This window comes from Theropithecus gelada, chromosome 15 (genome assembly GCF_003255815.1).
Source record: "Theropithecus gelada isolate Dixy chromosome 15, Tgel_1.0, whole genome shotgun sequence".
In the NCBI taxonomy this organism is placed as follows: Eukaryota; Metazoa; Chordata; class Mammalia; order Primates; family Cercopithecidae; genus Theropithecus; species Theropithecus gelada.
The window spans coordinates 95,033,770-95,049,116 of record NC_037683.1 but is presented as its reverse complement, the minus strand read 5'-3'; the positions used below and the strand labels follow the sequence as shown (position 1 = coordinate 95,049,116).

At 45.2% G+C, this 15,347-nt stretch overlaps 1 protein-coding gene across 17 annotated transcripts in view; it reads left to right on the top strand.

Annotated features, from left to right (window-relative positions):
- TLE1 (transducin like enhancer of split 1) overlaps positions 1-15,347 on the top strand; it is a 106,851-nt gene that overhangs the window by 67,086 nt on the left and 24,418 nt on the right. For 7 of the 17 annotated variants that reach the window (XM_025359200.1, XM_025359198.1, XM_025359196.1 and 4 more), the window contains 6 exons: positions 2,800-2,914; positions 6,731-6,784; positions 7,294-7,446; positions 9,557-9,701; positions 11,049-11,236; positions 12,703-12,779. In XM_025359200.1, the coding sequence (XP_025214985.1) occupies positions 2,800-2,914; positions 6,731-6,784; positions 7,294-7,446; positions 9,557-9,701; positions 11,049-11,236; positions 12,703-12,779 (732 nt within the window). Of the gene's footprint in view, positions 1-2,797; positions 2,915-6,730; positions 6,785-7,293; positions 7,447-9,556; positions 9,702-10,607; positions 10,710-11,045; positions 11,252-12,702; positions 12,780-15,347 lie in introns of all 17 variants that reach the window. The other 10 variants (XM_025359195.1, XM_025359194.1, XM_025359207.1 and 7 more) reach the window with 7 other exon arrangements.

Below are 15,347 nucleotides of genomic sequence, written 5' to 3'. Positions count from 1 at the left end.
AATTTTGGAGGATCAAAATGACAATTTAGTCAATACCCAGGTTTAATCTCTGAATTCTCAAAATATGTATAAAGTGGCTCTTAATGGCCATCAAAATGACTGTGTTCTACCCTGGAGCCAGAAGCAACACACAGTAGGGGGTGCACAAGGAGAAATCACAGCGTGAGGGGAAAATACCTCAAAAAATGCAGTACCCACCAAGTCACTTTTGGGTTTCTGGGAACAAGTGAGGGAATTATGAAGGTAAGGGTCCCCCAGGCAGTAGTTTAAAAACCAGAATGGTTGCTGTTGCTGCCAGTGAATCTCATTAGGCTGGAACTATTTGCTCATATCCAGAACAACAATGAAAGCAACATCAGGGCTGGAAGAAGTCAGGGGCAGTTATACACAGAAAACTGGGTTCATGGGAACAAGAATAAAAGGAAGCGGTCTCTTTTTGGTGGGGTAGCCTTCAGGTAGAAAGCCGGCCGGGCGTCCGGCAGCTGCATGGGCCAGGGATCCCTGGGTCTGAGTGTGGTTTTCCTGTGCCTTTCCAGCCCACACTCTCTGCTGCCTTGTTTTGAGTCAATTTTACAGCATCAAAGGTATGATGAGGCATCTTGTTTTGTAACTTGTTGAAGTCTGCTGTTGAATGGGGTCCATTTCAGATAAGCAGTGCTGCTAATTACTAGCCCTGTCCACCACATTTGGAGGAACTTTCAGAGCTTTTCAAAACCTATTCAGACTATAAGCTTCATTTAAGCTGCTCAAGCGGAAATTACAGTAGTAACTTTGAACACATAGACACAGAGGCCTCAAAGCTTGACAGTCTTAAACGTCCAGTCATAGAAAGGTTATTGTTTCTAACAGAAATTGTATTGTTTCTAACAGAAGTGTAGTTTACTTTTACGTTCACAGTACTACTTGACATCATTAAAAAAAAAAAAGACATTAAGAAGCTGTCTTGGAATGGCCCTGTGGCTTGGACGTGCAGTGCTGATGACAGCAGGAGAGCTTGGAAGACTGTGGAGAGACTGGTCAGCACACACCGACTCTATGCCCCATTTTGCTGGGCACTTGGGCGGATTTAAAGTTGAATAAGACATAGCCCTGCCCTGGATGCTGCTCAGAGTCTGGAGGAGGAGACCTCGGGGCTGAAATAAACTAGAAGAGAGAGGTGTATTTAAACATGTTTCCCATGTGTGAACAAGCAGCTGCTGCTCCGGCCCGGCTTTTCAGAGGGCGTGTTGGCACTTTGCAAGAGTTAGGTCTCCTGCAGCCTTGTCAGCTGTAGGTCTGGGTTGGAGGGGTTAGTTTTTAGCGGACATTTATCTAGGTAATTAGTTCAGGGATCCAGCCGGCTCACCTTTCAGCCCCAAACACTGTGGTAAAGACATTACTTTGAGCTTCTCTATATTGAATTGCATTGGTCCCTCCCAGCTGCTTTTATCTAAGCCTCCTGGCATTTGTGTAGCTTGAACAGTCATGAATAAAAGAGCCCAGCTCCTTTAGAGTCGGTCCCTGAGGAGGGCCAAGAGGCTTGGGATTGCCTTCTGGTCCCCAGTTTTGATTTCCTCCTGCATATGGTTGAGCTGGGAACAACCCTCCCATGGTGGGGTCCATGGTTTTCAGGGGGAGCTTTGAGGGCTGGCCACCTGGCTGATTACCTCTGGCTGGTTAGGAATGAAACTCACGGCTTTTAAAAAGGTACCATAAAGTATTTGCTCCTGTTGTATACTGTCGATTAGATGTGGTCTAACTTAAAGGCATCCCCCAGCCCCTTCTGTTTTAAATTGTGGCAGAGAAAGGTAACATAATTGTCTGTTGGCCCTGGACACCGCCCTCTTAGTTCTCAAACATCTTTCAGAGATTGGGGTTATCTGGGCTTTGTGAAAGGAGGTTTTTGCACAGCTCATTCAACATTGTTCAGGGCAGTAACACATCACTGAACAAATTGCCCCCTTGCATATGCTAATCCCACACTTAAAAGAACTCATTGTAACATGTTCTGATGCTTTAGCCCGAGGGGAGATGGGAATTGAAGAGATGTCAGATCATGTCATGTGACCCCAAAATATCTAAAATGCCTGTTTTCTTTGGGTCAACAGTTCCTACTCAGCATATGCGAATGAAAGTATCCTGTGTGGTTTGTGGAAAAGATTAGTCCTTGTTCCTGCTTTTGTGTGTGGGAGCTGGCCTTGCTATTGAAGATTCACTGGCCGAAATTCCCCCCTTGGGTCTTAAATTTCAGCGCTATTGGCGAGGAACACCAAGTCTTATTTTCAACAATAAATTAAAAGAATTCAAAAGAGTTCCTTCATTGTTGCTGTGGAAAATGTGATTTGCCTTTTAGGAAACCATGCTGTTAATCCCACCGCTTCCTTTGTGCCTTTTTAGAGTGGTACACATTGACTCTTACAGTTAAAGAATATGTCTAATAGAGTAATCTCAAGATTTGCGCATAGGCCATTCGCATTCCTGACCAGGAAGTCGCAGTGGGAAAGAATAAAAACACATCCACATACAACACAGTAAGCTCCTATTTCTCCAACAGTAAATAGAACAGAAGCACATTTCCAAGGAGGCCTGAAGAATCCACCTAGCTTTGGATGGTTTAATTGCAAAGTCAGGGTCTCCTTTTTAAGTGTGTAAACCTGTAGATACGTTTGCCATCAGAGTCTTTAGATGAGATGAATTAAATGGAATGAAAGGCTGTGTAGGTATCACCTTTCAAAAATAGTTCTCACATCGAGGTTGGGTTTTCATGTGTACAAAGAGGCTTGGGAAGAAATCTTTGATTAATTTTTTTGTCTTGCAGAGTAATTCCCTTCTGGTCCCAGACAGTCTGAGAGGCACAGATAAACGCAGAAATGGGCCTGAATTTTCCAATGACATCAAGAAAAGGAAGGTGGATGATAAGGACTCCAGCCACTATGTAAGTAATTAAAGGACTTGAAATAGCATTTGTTTGCTTACTGCTCACCTAAGTGAGTATCCAAGTATACTCTTAAGATCTTAGTGATAATTCCATGTCCTTAAAAATAATAACATAAAGAGGAGAGGTTCTTACATTGTAGGATATTATTTCCCTTTGGGGCAGTAAATTATGCTTCTGCCGGGCTCAGTGTTACGCTTTGGACTTCCTGCCTTTGTTACTCAAAAGGGAATATGAAAATGCAGGGCTGGCTTTGTGCGCTGTGGTTGCTCAGGGCCCTGCTGTTGTTAGGAGTCCTCCCAGCCCCTGCCCTCTCTTGGTGTAATGCTCAGATCTCACTATCTTTACATTCTCAATTTTTGAATAAGGTCTCTGCATTTTTCATTTTGTCCTGGACTCTGTGAATTTAGTAGCCACTCCTGCTAAAATAGAGTAAAAATTATAGTGTCACAGAAGCTTTGTGGATGCTGTTCTGATGATACAGGCTCATACTACTTCTCAAGACAGAGCTCAGCGTTTTCCACAGTGAGCGTTCTAGTGAACTAAGTTCGTGGTGAAAATGGAAGAAACCCCAGAGGCATCTTGTTTAAATTCTGTAGATGAGATCACTCTACTGGTTGATGGAGTGGGGACTCTTGTCACAGATCCAGCTAAAACCACATTCAAAAGGAAACCAAACCAAGCCAGATGGCCATTGGCTCTGGTCTCAGGGTTATAAACATTGCAGCCGATGTATGACTTGGAGTTGCCTGTGTGTCCCCGAGTGTCTGTTTCAGGATGGATGCATTCTCAGGAACAGTATGAAAGCAGAGTTGCTGAATTGGGGCTACGTCCCTGATGCCCTTGGAGGAAGAGGCGTCAACTGTGCAGGCTATGTGGAGTTCTAAACACTAGACAGATGATAGTGTCTGCTGCTGGCTTGCCCAAGCCTATAGCTGACGATAGGTAACATCTTTTTGAGCACCACCTGGAGTTGGTGCCAGGTACCTTGTGATTTTTACATGGATTATTTCATTTAACTCTTATAACATCCCAGTGATTTGCTGGAGCCAGCTCTAGTATCTCTGCTCTTTGACACTATACTAAGATGCCCAAACCCAGCTCCAGTATTCGATTATTTTACCAGAGATCCTCTATTTGGTTTGCACTTTGCACCATGCTTTAATAACATACTAAGAAACAAAGCGGTTGGTTCTCCCCATCCTAACCCAACACTTTTTAGCACATATCATTCTCCCCTTGTCTGTTGCCCAAAGCCGATGTCCCATGCATGTACTTTCATTGTGACATTCAGCGTTACTAAGCAAGTTGGAAGGTTTATGACATGCAGATATTTGCTGAGGTAGAATTCTGATGTTACGAAGCAAGTTGGAAGGTTTATGACATGCAGATATTTGCCGATGTAGAATTCTGAATTGCCCTTCATGAGGCTGTTGTGTATAGTGTAAGTTATTTAGTAATGAGTGCTCTAGAATCCATAAAGCTTGGCATGGTAGTTTTGTAACCTGTGTGTACTAGGTTTGTCTGGTTGGATAATGGTTAGGGACCGTGTGTGGAGAGTATGTTGGAGAGTCTGGGACAAAGGCCTCAGATCTTAGATCACCGATGACAGACATGTACTGTCCTTTGCAGTACCCTTTGCAGAAGGGTCCAGTAGAAAGCTAAGATTTAAATTACAGTAAACTCACTTCAGAGTTCCATTGTCATAAAGGAATTGTTCGCTATTTTTGCTAGTTCCATGTGTGTACTAACTTAGCCATTTTTATAATTTTCTTTGTAGAAGATAAACTCTTTTAGTTTATATTTTTCCTCCACCACCACCCTTAATACCTGGAAACATTTGTGCTTTGCTGTGGGCTTTACCAAGAGAAAACGGATTTTCGTTAGTATTAGTTTTGTTCTTTATTGTATGAAAATATTTATTTCAGTAGACTGTTATTTAGGATTACCCAGGCTTCCTCAAAGGTTGTAATTTGAATTGTTACTGGTGAATTGCATGGTGCCCTGTAACCATGGCTAAAATATATCTTGTAACACACTATTGAAGAAAATAAATTGGGTCTCCCACATGTAGTGCTCTGTGTATGATTAGGAAACAAATCATGTAAGACTTGAATTTAGAGTTGAGGGTAAACTTTCTAGCCTAGATTTGTGGGCCTACTTCAGAAGGCCAATGTGGATAATATTTGCACTTGTTTGTACTAATAACTTTTCAGATATTATTTCTATATTCTTCATTGACAACAGTATCAGTACAAGCATTGTTTAGATCATAAATTCGGGACCTCTTCCTTTCCAAGAATTCAAACCCATTGAGATGTCCTGCTTTTTCCATATACCTACATTGTATAATGTATTACTCTGCCCTAAAGGACATGAGATATTTTGGCTAAGAGAGTAGACTTTTTCAGCCTGCCTCAAACTTGATGGAGGGGGTGATCGCATCATTGAATTGTTTTTTTGTTTTTTGTTGTTTTTTTTTTTTTGAGATGGAGTCTTGCTCTTGTCACCCAGGCTGGAGTACAGTGGCACAGTCTCGGCTCACTGCAACCTCCATCTCCCAGGTTCAAGCGATTTCTCCTACTTCAGTCTCCTGAGTAGCTGAGATTACAGGTGCACAGCACTACACCCAGCTAATTTTTGTGTTTTTAGTAGAGACGGGGTTTCACCATGTTGGTCAGGCTGGTCTCAAGCTCCTGACCTCGTGATCCACCCGCCTCAGCCTCCCAAAGTGCTGGGATTATAGGCATGAACCACTGCGTCCGGCCCACATCATTAAATTGAACAGGCTTTATTTTATTTATTTTTTTGAGACAGAGTCTTCCTTTGTCGGCCAGGCCAGAGTGCAGTGGCATGATCTCAGCTCACTGAAACCTACACCTCCTGGGTTCAAACGATTCTTGTGCCTCAGCCGCCTGAATAGCTGTGACTGCAGGCATGTGCCACCACGCCTGGCTAATTTTTGTATTTTTAGTAGAGACAGGGTTTCACCATGTTGGCCAGGCTGGTCTTGAACTCCTGGCCTCAAGTGGTCTGCCTGCCCGCGTTGGCCTCCCAAAGTGCTGGGATTACAGGCGTGAGCCACCGTGCCCGGCTGAACAGCTTTTCCGAATATTTTCCAACCCCAGTGCTACCTTGGAGTTTCCTCTGATTAGTAAATACTGTAGCTTTATGAAGGGACAATGAGAGCCTTACTGCAGAATGCCAGTGCCTTTCAAATATTGCCATCTATTATCTTTCCAAAAATACTTCAAGCTGATTGCAAAAAAGGTTAATTTTTAATTTTTTGTTACTTAAGAGAAAAAGATTGGGTTTTGTTTGCTTATTCCATCCACCGGCTAGCTTTGCTGGATTCGTTTTGTTTTTTTTTTTTTTTTTTTTGCATTAACTAGTAATCCCATGGGAAAATGCTTTACCTTGAAATCATATGGAAAGACTTTGATATAAGGGTATGCATATTTCAAATTAGAGATTTCAGCCCTCAAGAGAAATTCAGCTGTTGCAACCATTTACTGAGCACTTACAACCTGCCAAGTATTTGCAACTTGCCATCACCTGTAAACAAGTTGTGATAGGATAGTTGGTTTGCTACTGCTACAGAATTCCTGCCTGAAGCTTTGCATAGCCCCAGGTCAGATGAGAAGAGGGGGAAGATGATAATAATTACTAGGGCTGACAAACTGATAGAGAGCCTGCAGGCCTGTCCCAGGTAGTTTTTTTGTCTCTCTGCTACCAAGAACTATAGAAAGAAATCTAACTGTGCCCCAAACCCATTCCTAGCTTTTAGTAAATGGTGTTAATGTTTCTTTCTTCCAGGACAGTGATGGTGACAAAAGCGATGACAACTTAGTTGTGGATGTGTCTAATGAGGTAACCATTCTTTTCATCAAAGTTTATCTTCAGAATGATTTGAATAATGTTATGGAAATAATCTAACAGTGAATGAAGGAAGTAGAGCCCCTCAGTGCGGGGGACCTCTTGCAACTTTTTGCATTAAGAAGTTAATGGTTGCTCATGTATGGAGCAATAATGGTCTAACTGACATGAAGTTTTATTTCCTTTAAAAAAAGATATTTCTGTAGACATTTTGAATGCCTAAGTTGGATGTCTGGCTCCCGTTTCCTTCCAATGCCCTCTAGGCAAAGTTCTTAAGCCTGAGGCACAAAGAGGGATATGACTGTGGGGTTGTTTTTTATGGCATGTTTGCGGGTATGTTTGTGGAGACCACGTTGCTCGTTATAACATGGTGTTGTCACCTTGTACACCCCCAACCCGAAGGACTTTCAGCACTGTCCTTAAATTTAGAGAATGAGTATGGAAAGGGAAAGGTCTGTCTGTTACAAGCTAAATCACGAAAACTTTTGATTATGCTCGTTGAGGACCCTTCCTCTCCGCGAGCAAGCCCTGCCCACTCGCCCCGGGAAAATGGAATCGACAAAAACCGCCTGCTAAAGAAGGATGCTTCTAGCAGCCCAGCTTCCACGGCCTCCTCGGCAAGTTCCACTTCTTTGAAATCCAAAGAAATGAGCTTGGTAGGTAAAGAAAACTGACACTTGCCTGTTTGGCCGTGTATGTTTCATTGTGGACTGGTGAACCCGAAGTGTTGGAAATGTAGGGGTTTTGCTGCTTGAGGGTTGTATTTTTAAGAGTTTACTAGTGAAACTCATCCTTCTGTTCTTTGTCATCATTCAGGGTTTACTTTTTCCCCTCTCAGTCATCTCTTTTCAGCCACGATTAGGGAGGGTGTACACGCATCCGTGTTCATTGCCGCCCTCTTCTTTTTTGAGACAGATTCTCACTCTCTCACCCAGGCTGGAGTGCAGTGGTGCAATCTCAACTCACTACAACTCCTGCCTCCTGGGTTCAAGCGATTCTCCTGCCTCAGCCTCCTGAGTAGCTGGGATTACAGGCGCGCGCCACCATGCCCAGCTATTTTTTTTTTTTTTGTATTTTTAGTAGAGATGGGGTTTTGCCATTTGGTCAGGCTGGTTTCAAACTCCTGACCTGGTGATCCACCCACCTGGGCCTCCCAAAGTGCTGGGATTACACGTGTGAGCCACCACTCCCAGCCTCATTGCCTTCTTACTTGGGGGATATGTCCTTGCCACACAGCTCTCTGAAACTTCCCAGTTGACAAATGGTTCAAACCTCTGAGATTTTTTTTTTTTTTTTTTTCCTGTCTGAGACAGAATCTCACTCTGTTGTCCAGGCTGGAGTGCAGTGGTGTGATCTCGGCACACTGCAACCTCCACCTCCCAGGTTCAACTGATTCTCCTGCCTCAGCTTCCCCAGTAGCTGGGATTACAGGTGCCCATCACCACACCTAGTACCACCACGCATTAGAGAGGGTGTACACACATCCATGTTCACTGCCTTCTTCTTCTTCCTTTTTTTTTTTTTTGAGATGGAGTCTCACTCTGTCACCCAGGCTGGAGTGCAGTGGTGCAATCTCGGCTTGTTACAGGGTTTCATGTTGGCCATGCTCGTCTTGAACTCCTGACCTCAGGCAATCTGCCCACCTCGGCCTCCCAGAGTGCTGGGATTACAGGTGTGAGCCACCACACCTGGCCTCAAACTTCCTAGATTCTTAAGTCTTCATTTTCTTAGGCTGACCATTTACCTGGTAGACCGATCCCTAATACCGGGGCATGTCATAGAGCATGCCCCGATGTTATGGAGCTCGTCAGATCAATGATGCACAAAGGAGGCCCCAGGGGAAGCCAGGAACTGGTGCATCAGAACCCACTCGTGGTCATTCATTCATTCAATCAAACTTGGTAGACTGCGTCATCTTTTAACAATAACATTTCATAACAACCCTGCAGTTGATCCTTACCTGGTCCCTGTAGGCATTATCCCGTTTTACCGGTTGCGGAGAATGAATAACTTAAGGCTACACAGCTGTGGCTCATGATCCAAGGTCAGAAAGGGCTCTCTTTAGCCTGTGCTCTTTGCCACACTGTATTGGTTCTTGGACTGTGTTGTAAAGCACATGAAAGGTTGAAAAGCCAGAGAAGGTGCCCTGTAACCCCGTTACCGTCTGGCCTCTGAAAGGCCCCTTACTGGTGTTCAGTCTCTGCTCTGCACTGATGGGTCCACTTCGGTTATGTAGGCAAGTGGGCAGTGGCACTTAACTCCAAAGTGTTGTTCTTTTTAGGCGTATTGGTAAGGCTAGCCCTGGGGCTTTTGTCTCTGAGATATTGGCCCCACTCTCTCTCACCATTTGTCTCAACCCCAGGGCTACCTAAAAAGGAGACTCAAAAAGGGGTCTTCCTTGGACTTTCTTGGCGGCCGGGGCATGTGTTTCTGAGTGCCTGGGAAAGATTCTCTGGGTGGTCATCTTTCTAACTTGGCGTCGACCCAAAGTCCACAGCCTGATGGAAAATACTTTTAAAATAAAATCTGCGGAGGAAGAAGTGTGATCATGTTCTGTGTCTCTAGCTCGAGTTTTAATTCTGGCAGGAAGAGGAAAGGTCAACATTTCTCGCTCACAAGTTAATGCTGTCAACATTGTGTGGATTTATGAAAATTGGCTGAGGGAGTAGCTAGAAGGTGCCCAGTGTCCCAGCTGCTGTTGTGATAAATTGTGTAATATGGCTTGGATTAAAAATAATACTCATTTAATTTGTTTAATGACACCAGCATGAAAAAGCCAGCACGCCTGTTCTGAAATCCAGCACACCAACGCCTCGGAGCGACATGCCAACGCCGGGCACCAGCGCCACTCCAGGCCTCCGTCCAGGCCTCGGCAAGCCTCCAGCCATAGACCCCCTCGTTAACCAAGCGGGTAGAGCATCGCCTCTTGTTGTGCTTTGTTTGGTTTCTCCCATTCCCAGCTTGATTTGCTGTCTGTTAATGTTGTGATGCAATTGCCCTACAAATATGAAATGTACTTAGGGCCACCCTCCTTCCTATCTCTGAAAAAGCCATGATAAGAAACAGATGTTTGTCCTTGGGTTTCAGCAGCTGCACTCTGTTCAGTCTCCAACTGTTTACATTCAGCTTTTCTTTTTTTTTTTTTTCTTTGAGACGAAGTCTCGCTCTTGTTCCCCCAGGCTGGAGTGTAATGGCGTGATCTCAGCTCACTGCAACCTCTGCCTCCTGGGTTCAAGCGATTCTCTTGCTTCAGCCTCCCAAAGAGCTGGGCTTAAAAATTAGCCTGCCGCCACACCTGGCTAATTTTTGTATTTTTAGTAGAGACGGGGTTTCGCCGTGTTGGCCAGGCTGGACTCGAACTCCTGACCTCAGGTGATCTGCCCGCCTCGGCCTCCCAAAGTGCTGGGATTACAGGCATGAGCCACCTTGCCCAGCCTTCTTTTATTTTTAAATAATTCAAATCCTAGGGACTTCAGTAAAGTTTCTGATAATTATTTTGAACACAAGCCTCCCTACCTAACTAGCATTGTGCGTCTGACTTTGCTAATATTGGCTGAAACAGTGGTTTGGCCAGCCCAACCACGCTCCTTGCAGACTGTAGTTGGTTGGTTTTCTGCCAGGGGAGGCTTCAGGAATCAGTGGTCTCTCTTTCAGTAGAAATTAGGAGGGTTTCCCTATGACTCCAGCCCTTAAAAAACTCATAATTTGCAACCTGACATCCCCCGGTGGGAAAGGAAAAAAGCAACAGCCTGGGCCCAAAGGAAAACAGGCAACAGAATCTTCTCCTAAACCCGTGCTTTGGTTTACGTAAATCCAGGATTGGGTTTTCATTTGGAATTGGTACCAGGGATTGGAAAGTTCGGACTGAAAGAGAAATCTTGGATTTTATCGAGAAAATCTTCTTTTGAGATTAAGTCAGGTAAACACTTGGTGTCTGTGCCTTGGTTTGCCCTCTGTAAATTGGGTATGGTAATACGCTTAATTCCCCTGGCTTCCGGTGCTGCTACTTACACGAATAAGAAAATGTGTGGGTTGTGCTTCCCCTGGAGTCTTCTCTTTCCTGGAGATGAATTCCGCTCTGGGGAAGGAGGGATCCAGTGTATAAAAATTGGAGGTGATTTCCCCCCCTCCCCCAGAAGCCTTCCCTCTTTCTCTCTCCCCGTGAGTGACACTAACAAATGACGAGGCCAGACTTCCTGGTCAGGTTTGATGGAGTGGGTCCGTTGAGTGATGTGTGGCTTGTGTTTCTTTTCAGCAGCTGGCTTGAGGACACCCCTGGCAGTTCCCGGTCCATACCCTGCTCCTTTTGGGATGGTCCCCCACGCTGGCATGAACGGCGAGCTGACCAGCCCAGGCGCTGCCTATGCCAGTTTACACAACATGTCACCCCAGATGAGCGCCGCAGCTGCCGCGGCCGCCGTGGTGGCCTACGGGCGCTCCCCCATGGTAGGCCGCTGTCGGGTGGGCTCTGGTTGGGGTAGGAATGCTGCATGCTCCATTTAGCGCTGTCAGGTTTGGGGCCAGGCCTCTCTGCGCTGCATGGGCAGGAGCAGCCAGCCCCACACACCTCGGAGACAAAGACGCCCAGTGTCCCAGCCGCACACTCGCCTTCCTCTTGTCAGCTTTCATCAGCACGCTGCTTCATTAAGTGAGAGCCAAACGTTTTTTTGTTTTACTGTTTTTGTGGATGAAAAAGGCAGTGTTTAGAAGCTCCTTCAGTGGTTCAGGGGACATCTGGTTTTCTCCCACCAAAGTCGATTTTTTTTATTTGAAGGCGATGAAATGATTCAAGTGGTTCACAGAAGCCTTTTCATTCATTTTCTTGAACTATTTTTTCCTCATTAAACCTTAGGAAAAAATGTCTGGGAAGGCATTGCTCTCTCTTTCTTTGCCTGTGCTACACTTTAAACCCAATCGCCTGATTGATGTATAAGCAGTGGTCTCTGTAAACAGATAGAATTCTGGACAGACTGAACCACAGGGACAGGCTGGCCTGTTTGCCCTGCCTCTTGCCACTGTGCAAATGGTCTAATTTTTGACCAGGAAGACACAGAACTGCATTTGAAGGGTAGAATTGGCTCTGTAATCATTGATTGCATTAAGGGTATAAAATCCCACCATCATTTCTCTTGGCTGTTTGAAAAATGCCCTGCACCTTTCTCTCTTGTCCCCTCTTCACATAGCATTACCTCCACTAGTTTGCGCTGACGTTAAGATTCATTGGTTTTTCCTGATACTGCTCTTGTAGGAGAGGCTGTGCAGTGGCGGGCAAAAGTGTTGAAAGTAAGGTGGTCAGCTGAGAGACACGATGCTATCCTTGTGCTGCACAAAGTAGGGAATCCATGTATGAATGCTTAAGCATCAAATTAGACCCGTGGTACGCAACTGGGGATGATTTTCTTCCTTGAGGACATTTGATAATATCTGGAGACACTTTCGATTATCATAACGGGGGGTGGGAGGGGGCAGGTGTGGATTCCTCTTGGCACATCAACAGTAGGGGCCAGGAATGCTGTTCAACATCCTGCAATGCCCAGGATGGCCCCCAACAAAGGAAAGAACTGTTTGGCACAAAATGTCAATAGTGCTGAGGTTGAGAAATCCTAATACAACATATTGCTCTGTGAACTTGCTTGCAAGTCTAAGGGAGGTATTTACCATGGGGAAGTGGTTCTCAGTGCGCAAATAGATCACATCTCCTCTCTACCCCCCAAAAAGGAAGTGGGTCTTGTGGTGTTCAGAGGTGCTTATATTACCTCTTGCATAGTAATTAAAAAGAAAAACACTAGGCCATGTCACTGTTCCCATTGAAGTTGCTTTGGGGATCTGTGAGTTTCTAATGAAAGGTATTGACGTTCACAAAGTGCCTGCTACAATAACCTGAGTCTGCAATGCCTTATTTTTGTTTCCAGGTGGGGTTTGATCCTCCCCCTCACATGAGAGTACCTACCATTCCTCCAAACCTGGCAGGAATCCCAGGGGGGAAACCGTAAGTACCTCAAAGACCTTGGTTTTGTTTTAAAGGTGGTTACTCAGTCATTGGTATTAGCAGACTAGAATTCCAAAGGGAGTACAGGCTTGGGCGTTTCCAAGGAGATTTCTGGTATCTTTTCCTGAGGAGTGTTAACACTTTCTATAAATAGGCAACTTGTAGGTGTCATGCCTCTGTCTTCTCCCTGGGGGTGATCTCCTAAGTTCAGTTATTTCTAGAGGGAAACTGTTGGAGATGAGGACGAGGTGGGAGGAAAGCGCTGGAGGTGACTGGCCCTCTTTACGTGACCCCTCCGAAAACTGCTCTGCTCTGTCATTTGATTAGAGGGCAGCTGCTGGAGATTCCCAGCTGTGCTGTGCTGTGGGCAGTCAGCTGTCACAAACTCTTGCAGGCTTAGACATTCAAAATGTGTCATCTCTTTACCCAGCTCCGTGCCACCTTTTTCTTATTTTGGTGGAAACGAGAGTTATTTGAAGGGTAGGTTGTGTCGCATGCCAGCACCCCAGGTTTACTCCCAAGTAGAGTTTTGATGAGTGCTCCGAGAGATCTAGAATTATAAAAAGCAAAGTGGCTTCATGGGGAAGCAGGAAAAGTTAACGTTCATTTTGTGTCCAGTGCACAAAAAGCTTTGGAATTTGAAAAAACTCAGTTGGCTATTCTTCCTGGGTCACTTTAAAAATTGCTTGCTTTTCATCATGTTAGTAATTAAAAGTGTGATTTCAAAGAATTCCTAAAGTTCTCAAATTTTTTAAACAGCAGAATTGTTTAATTGCAGCAAAACTCTGCCTTCTAAGATAGAAAATAGCAGAGGCCAGGCACAGTGGCTCACGCCTGTAATCCTAGTACTTTGGGAGGCTGAGGCGGGTGGATCACCTGAGATCAGGGCTTCGAGACCAGCCTGACCAACATAGCGAAACCCCGTCTCTACTGAAAATACAAAAATTAGCTGGGTGTGGTGGTATGTGCCTGTAATCCCAGCTGCTCGGGAGACTGAGGCAGGAGAATCGCTTGAACCTGGGTGGCGGAGGTTGCAGTGAGTGAAGATCACGCCATTGCACTCTAGCCTGGGCGACAGAGGGAGACTCTGTCTCAAAAAGAAAAGAAAAAATGGCAGGTCTTTACAAATGTAGTTGTTTTTCTTTTCTTTTCTTTTTTGAGACGGAGTTTCACTCTTGTTGCTCAGGCTGGAATGCAATGGTGTGATCTCTGCTCACTGCAACCTCTGCCTCCCGGGTTCAAGCAGTTCTCCTGTCTCAGCCTCCCAAGCAGCTGGGATTACAGGCGCAAGCCACTACACCTGGCTCATTTTTGTATTTTTAGTAGAGGTGGTGTTTCATCATATTGGTCAGGCTGGTCTTGAACTCCTGACCTCAGGCGATCCACCCGGCTCAACCTCCCAAAGTGCTGGGATTACAGGCATGAGCCACCACGCCCAGCCGATTTTTTTTTTTCAATAAAGGTACGGGTGCTACATGTCTTAGGCCTTCAGTTTGTTTTTGTCATACCCTTGCCTTCATGTGGTTGCTTTCAGCTTTTATCAGTACGTCACTTGCATGTCACATTAGTGAGTTTTTTATTTTTAGAAACAGGGTCTTGCTCTGTTGCCTAGGCTGGAATGCAGTGGCACAATCGCAGCTCACTGCAATCTCGACCTCCTGGGCTCCAGCAATTCTCCTGCCTTGGATTCCTGAGTAGCTAAGACTATAGGTGTCTGTCACCATACCTGGCCAATTTTTAAATTTATTTTTGTAGTGACATGGTCTCCCTGTGTTGCCCAGGCTGGTCTCAAACTCTTGGCCTCACACAGTCCTCCTGCCTTGGCCTCCCAAAGTGCTTGGATTACAGGCATGAGCCACCACGCCCAGCATGGTGAATTATTTTGAACAGTCCACTCAGCTGCCCTGTCATCCTTGGTATGGTTTTGATAAGAGCCTTGTTTCAAATAAACCACCAGCATGAGATAAAATTGAATTTCTTACCCTGTCACCTGCTTTTTAGGAAAGGCGATTCCCATTGCACTACTTTTCATGTATTTTAATATCTCTTTCACAATAATTTGATTCATGATGAAATGAGGTTTTCGTCTACACTAGGAATCAGTAGCGATGTTAGGAATTTAAAATGACATCTGTGCCCAATGAAGGGAGTGAGGGGTAGTATTGCTCAGTGCTCACTTAGCTGGTAGTTCTCTTCCAGTTGAGTACCCATGGACTAGTTACTACCTGGTGTGTTTTCTTGGGCATTTGGGAATGCCCCCCTGCTTCCAGCCTGGGAGGTCCTTGGGGCACTTGTGAGCATTCCCTGTCTGTGGTTGCCAGCGGCGTTGTAGCTGTTGTGTTCTACCGATTGGTGAGTGGATAAAGGGCAAACCGGTAAAGTTGTGATGAGAAGCAGTAATACCAGTAACTGATGAACCTTTGGTGGAATAATAGGGAAATAAGGCCAAGTTCAGCTGACCCTTAGGGAAAGTTAGCTTCACGAGTTAGAGGTACGGGGTGTGTGTTCAGCTGCTAAGCCCCCACCTTGGGTGTAACTGAAGATGCAGTGAGGGAAGGCGGGTGAGCA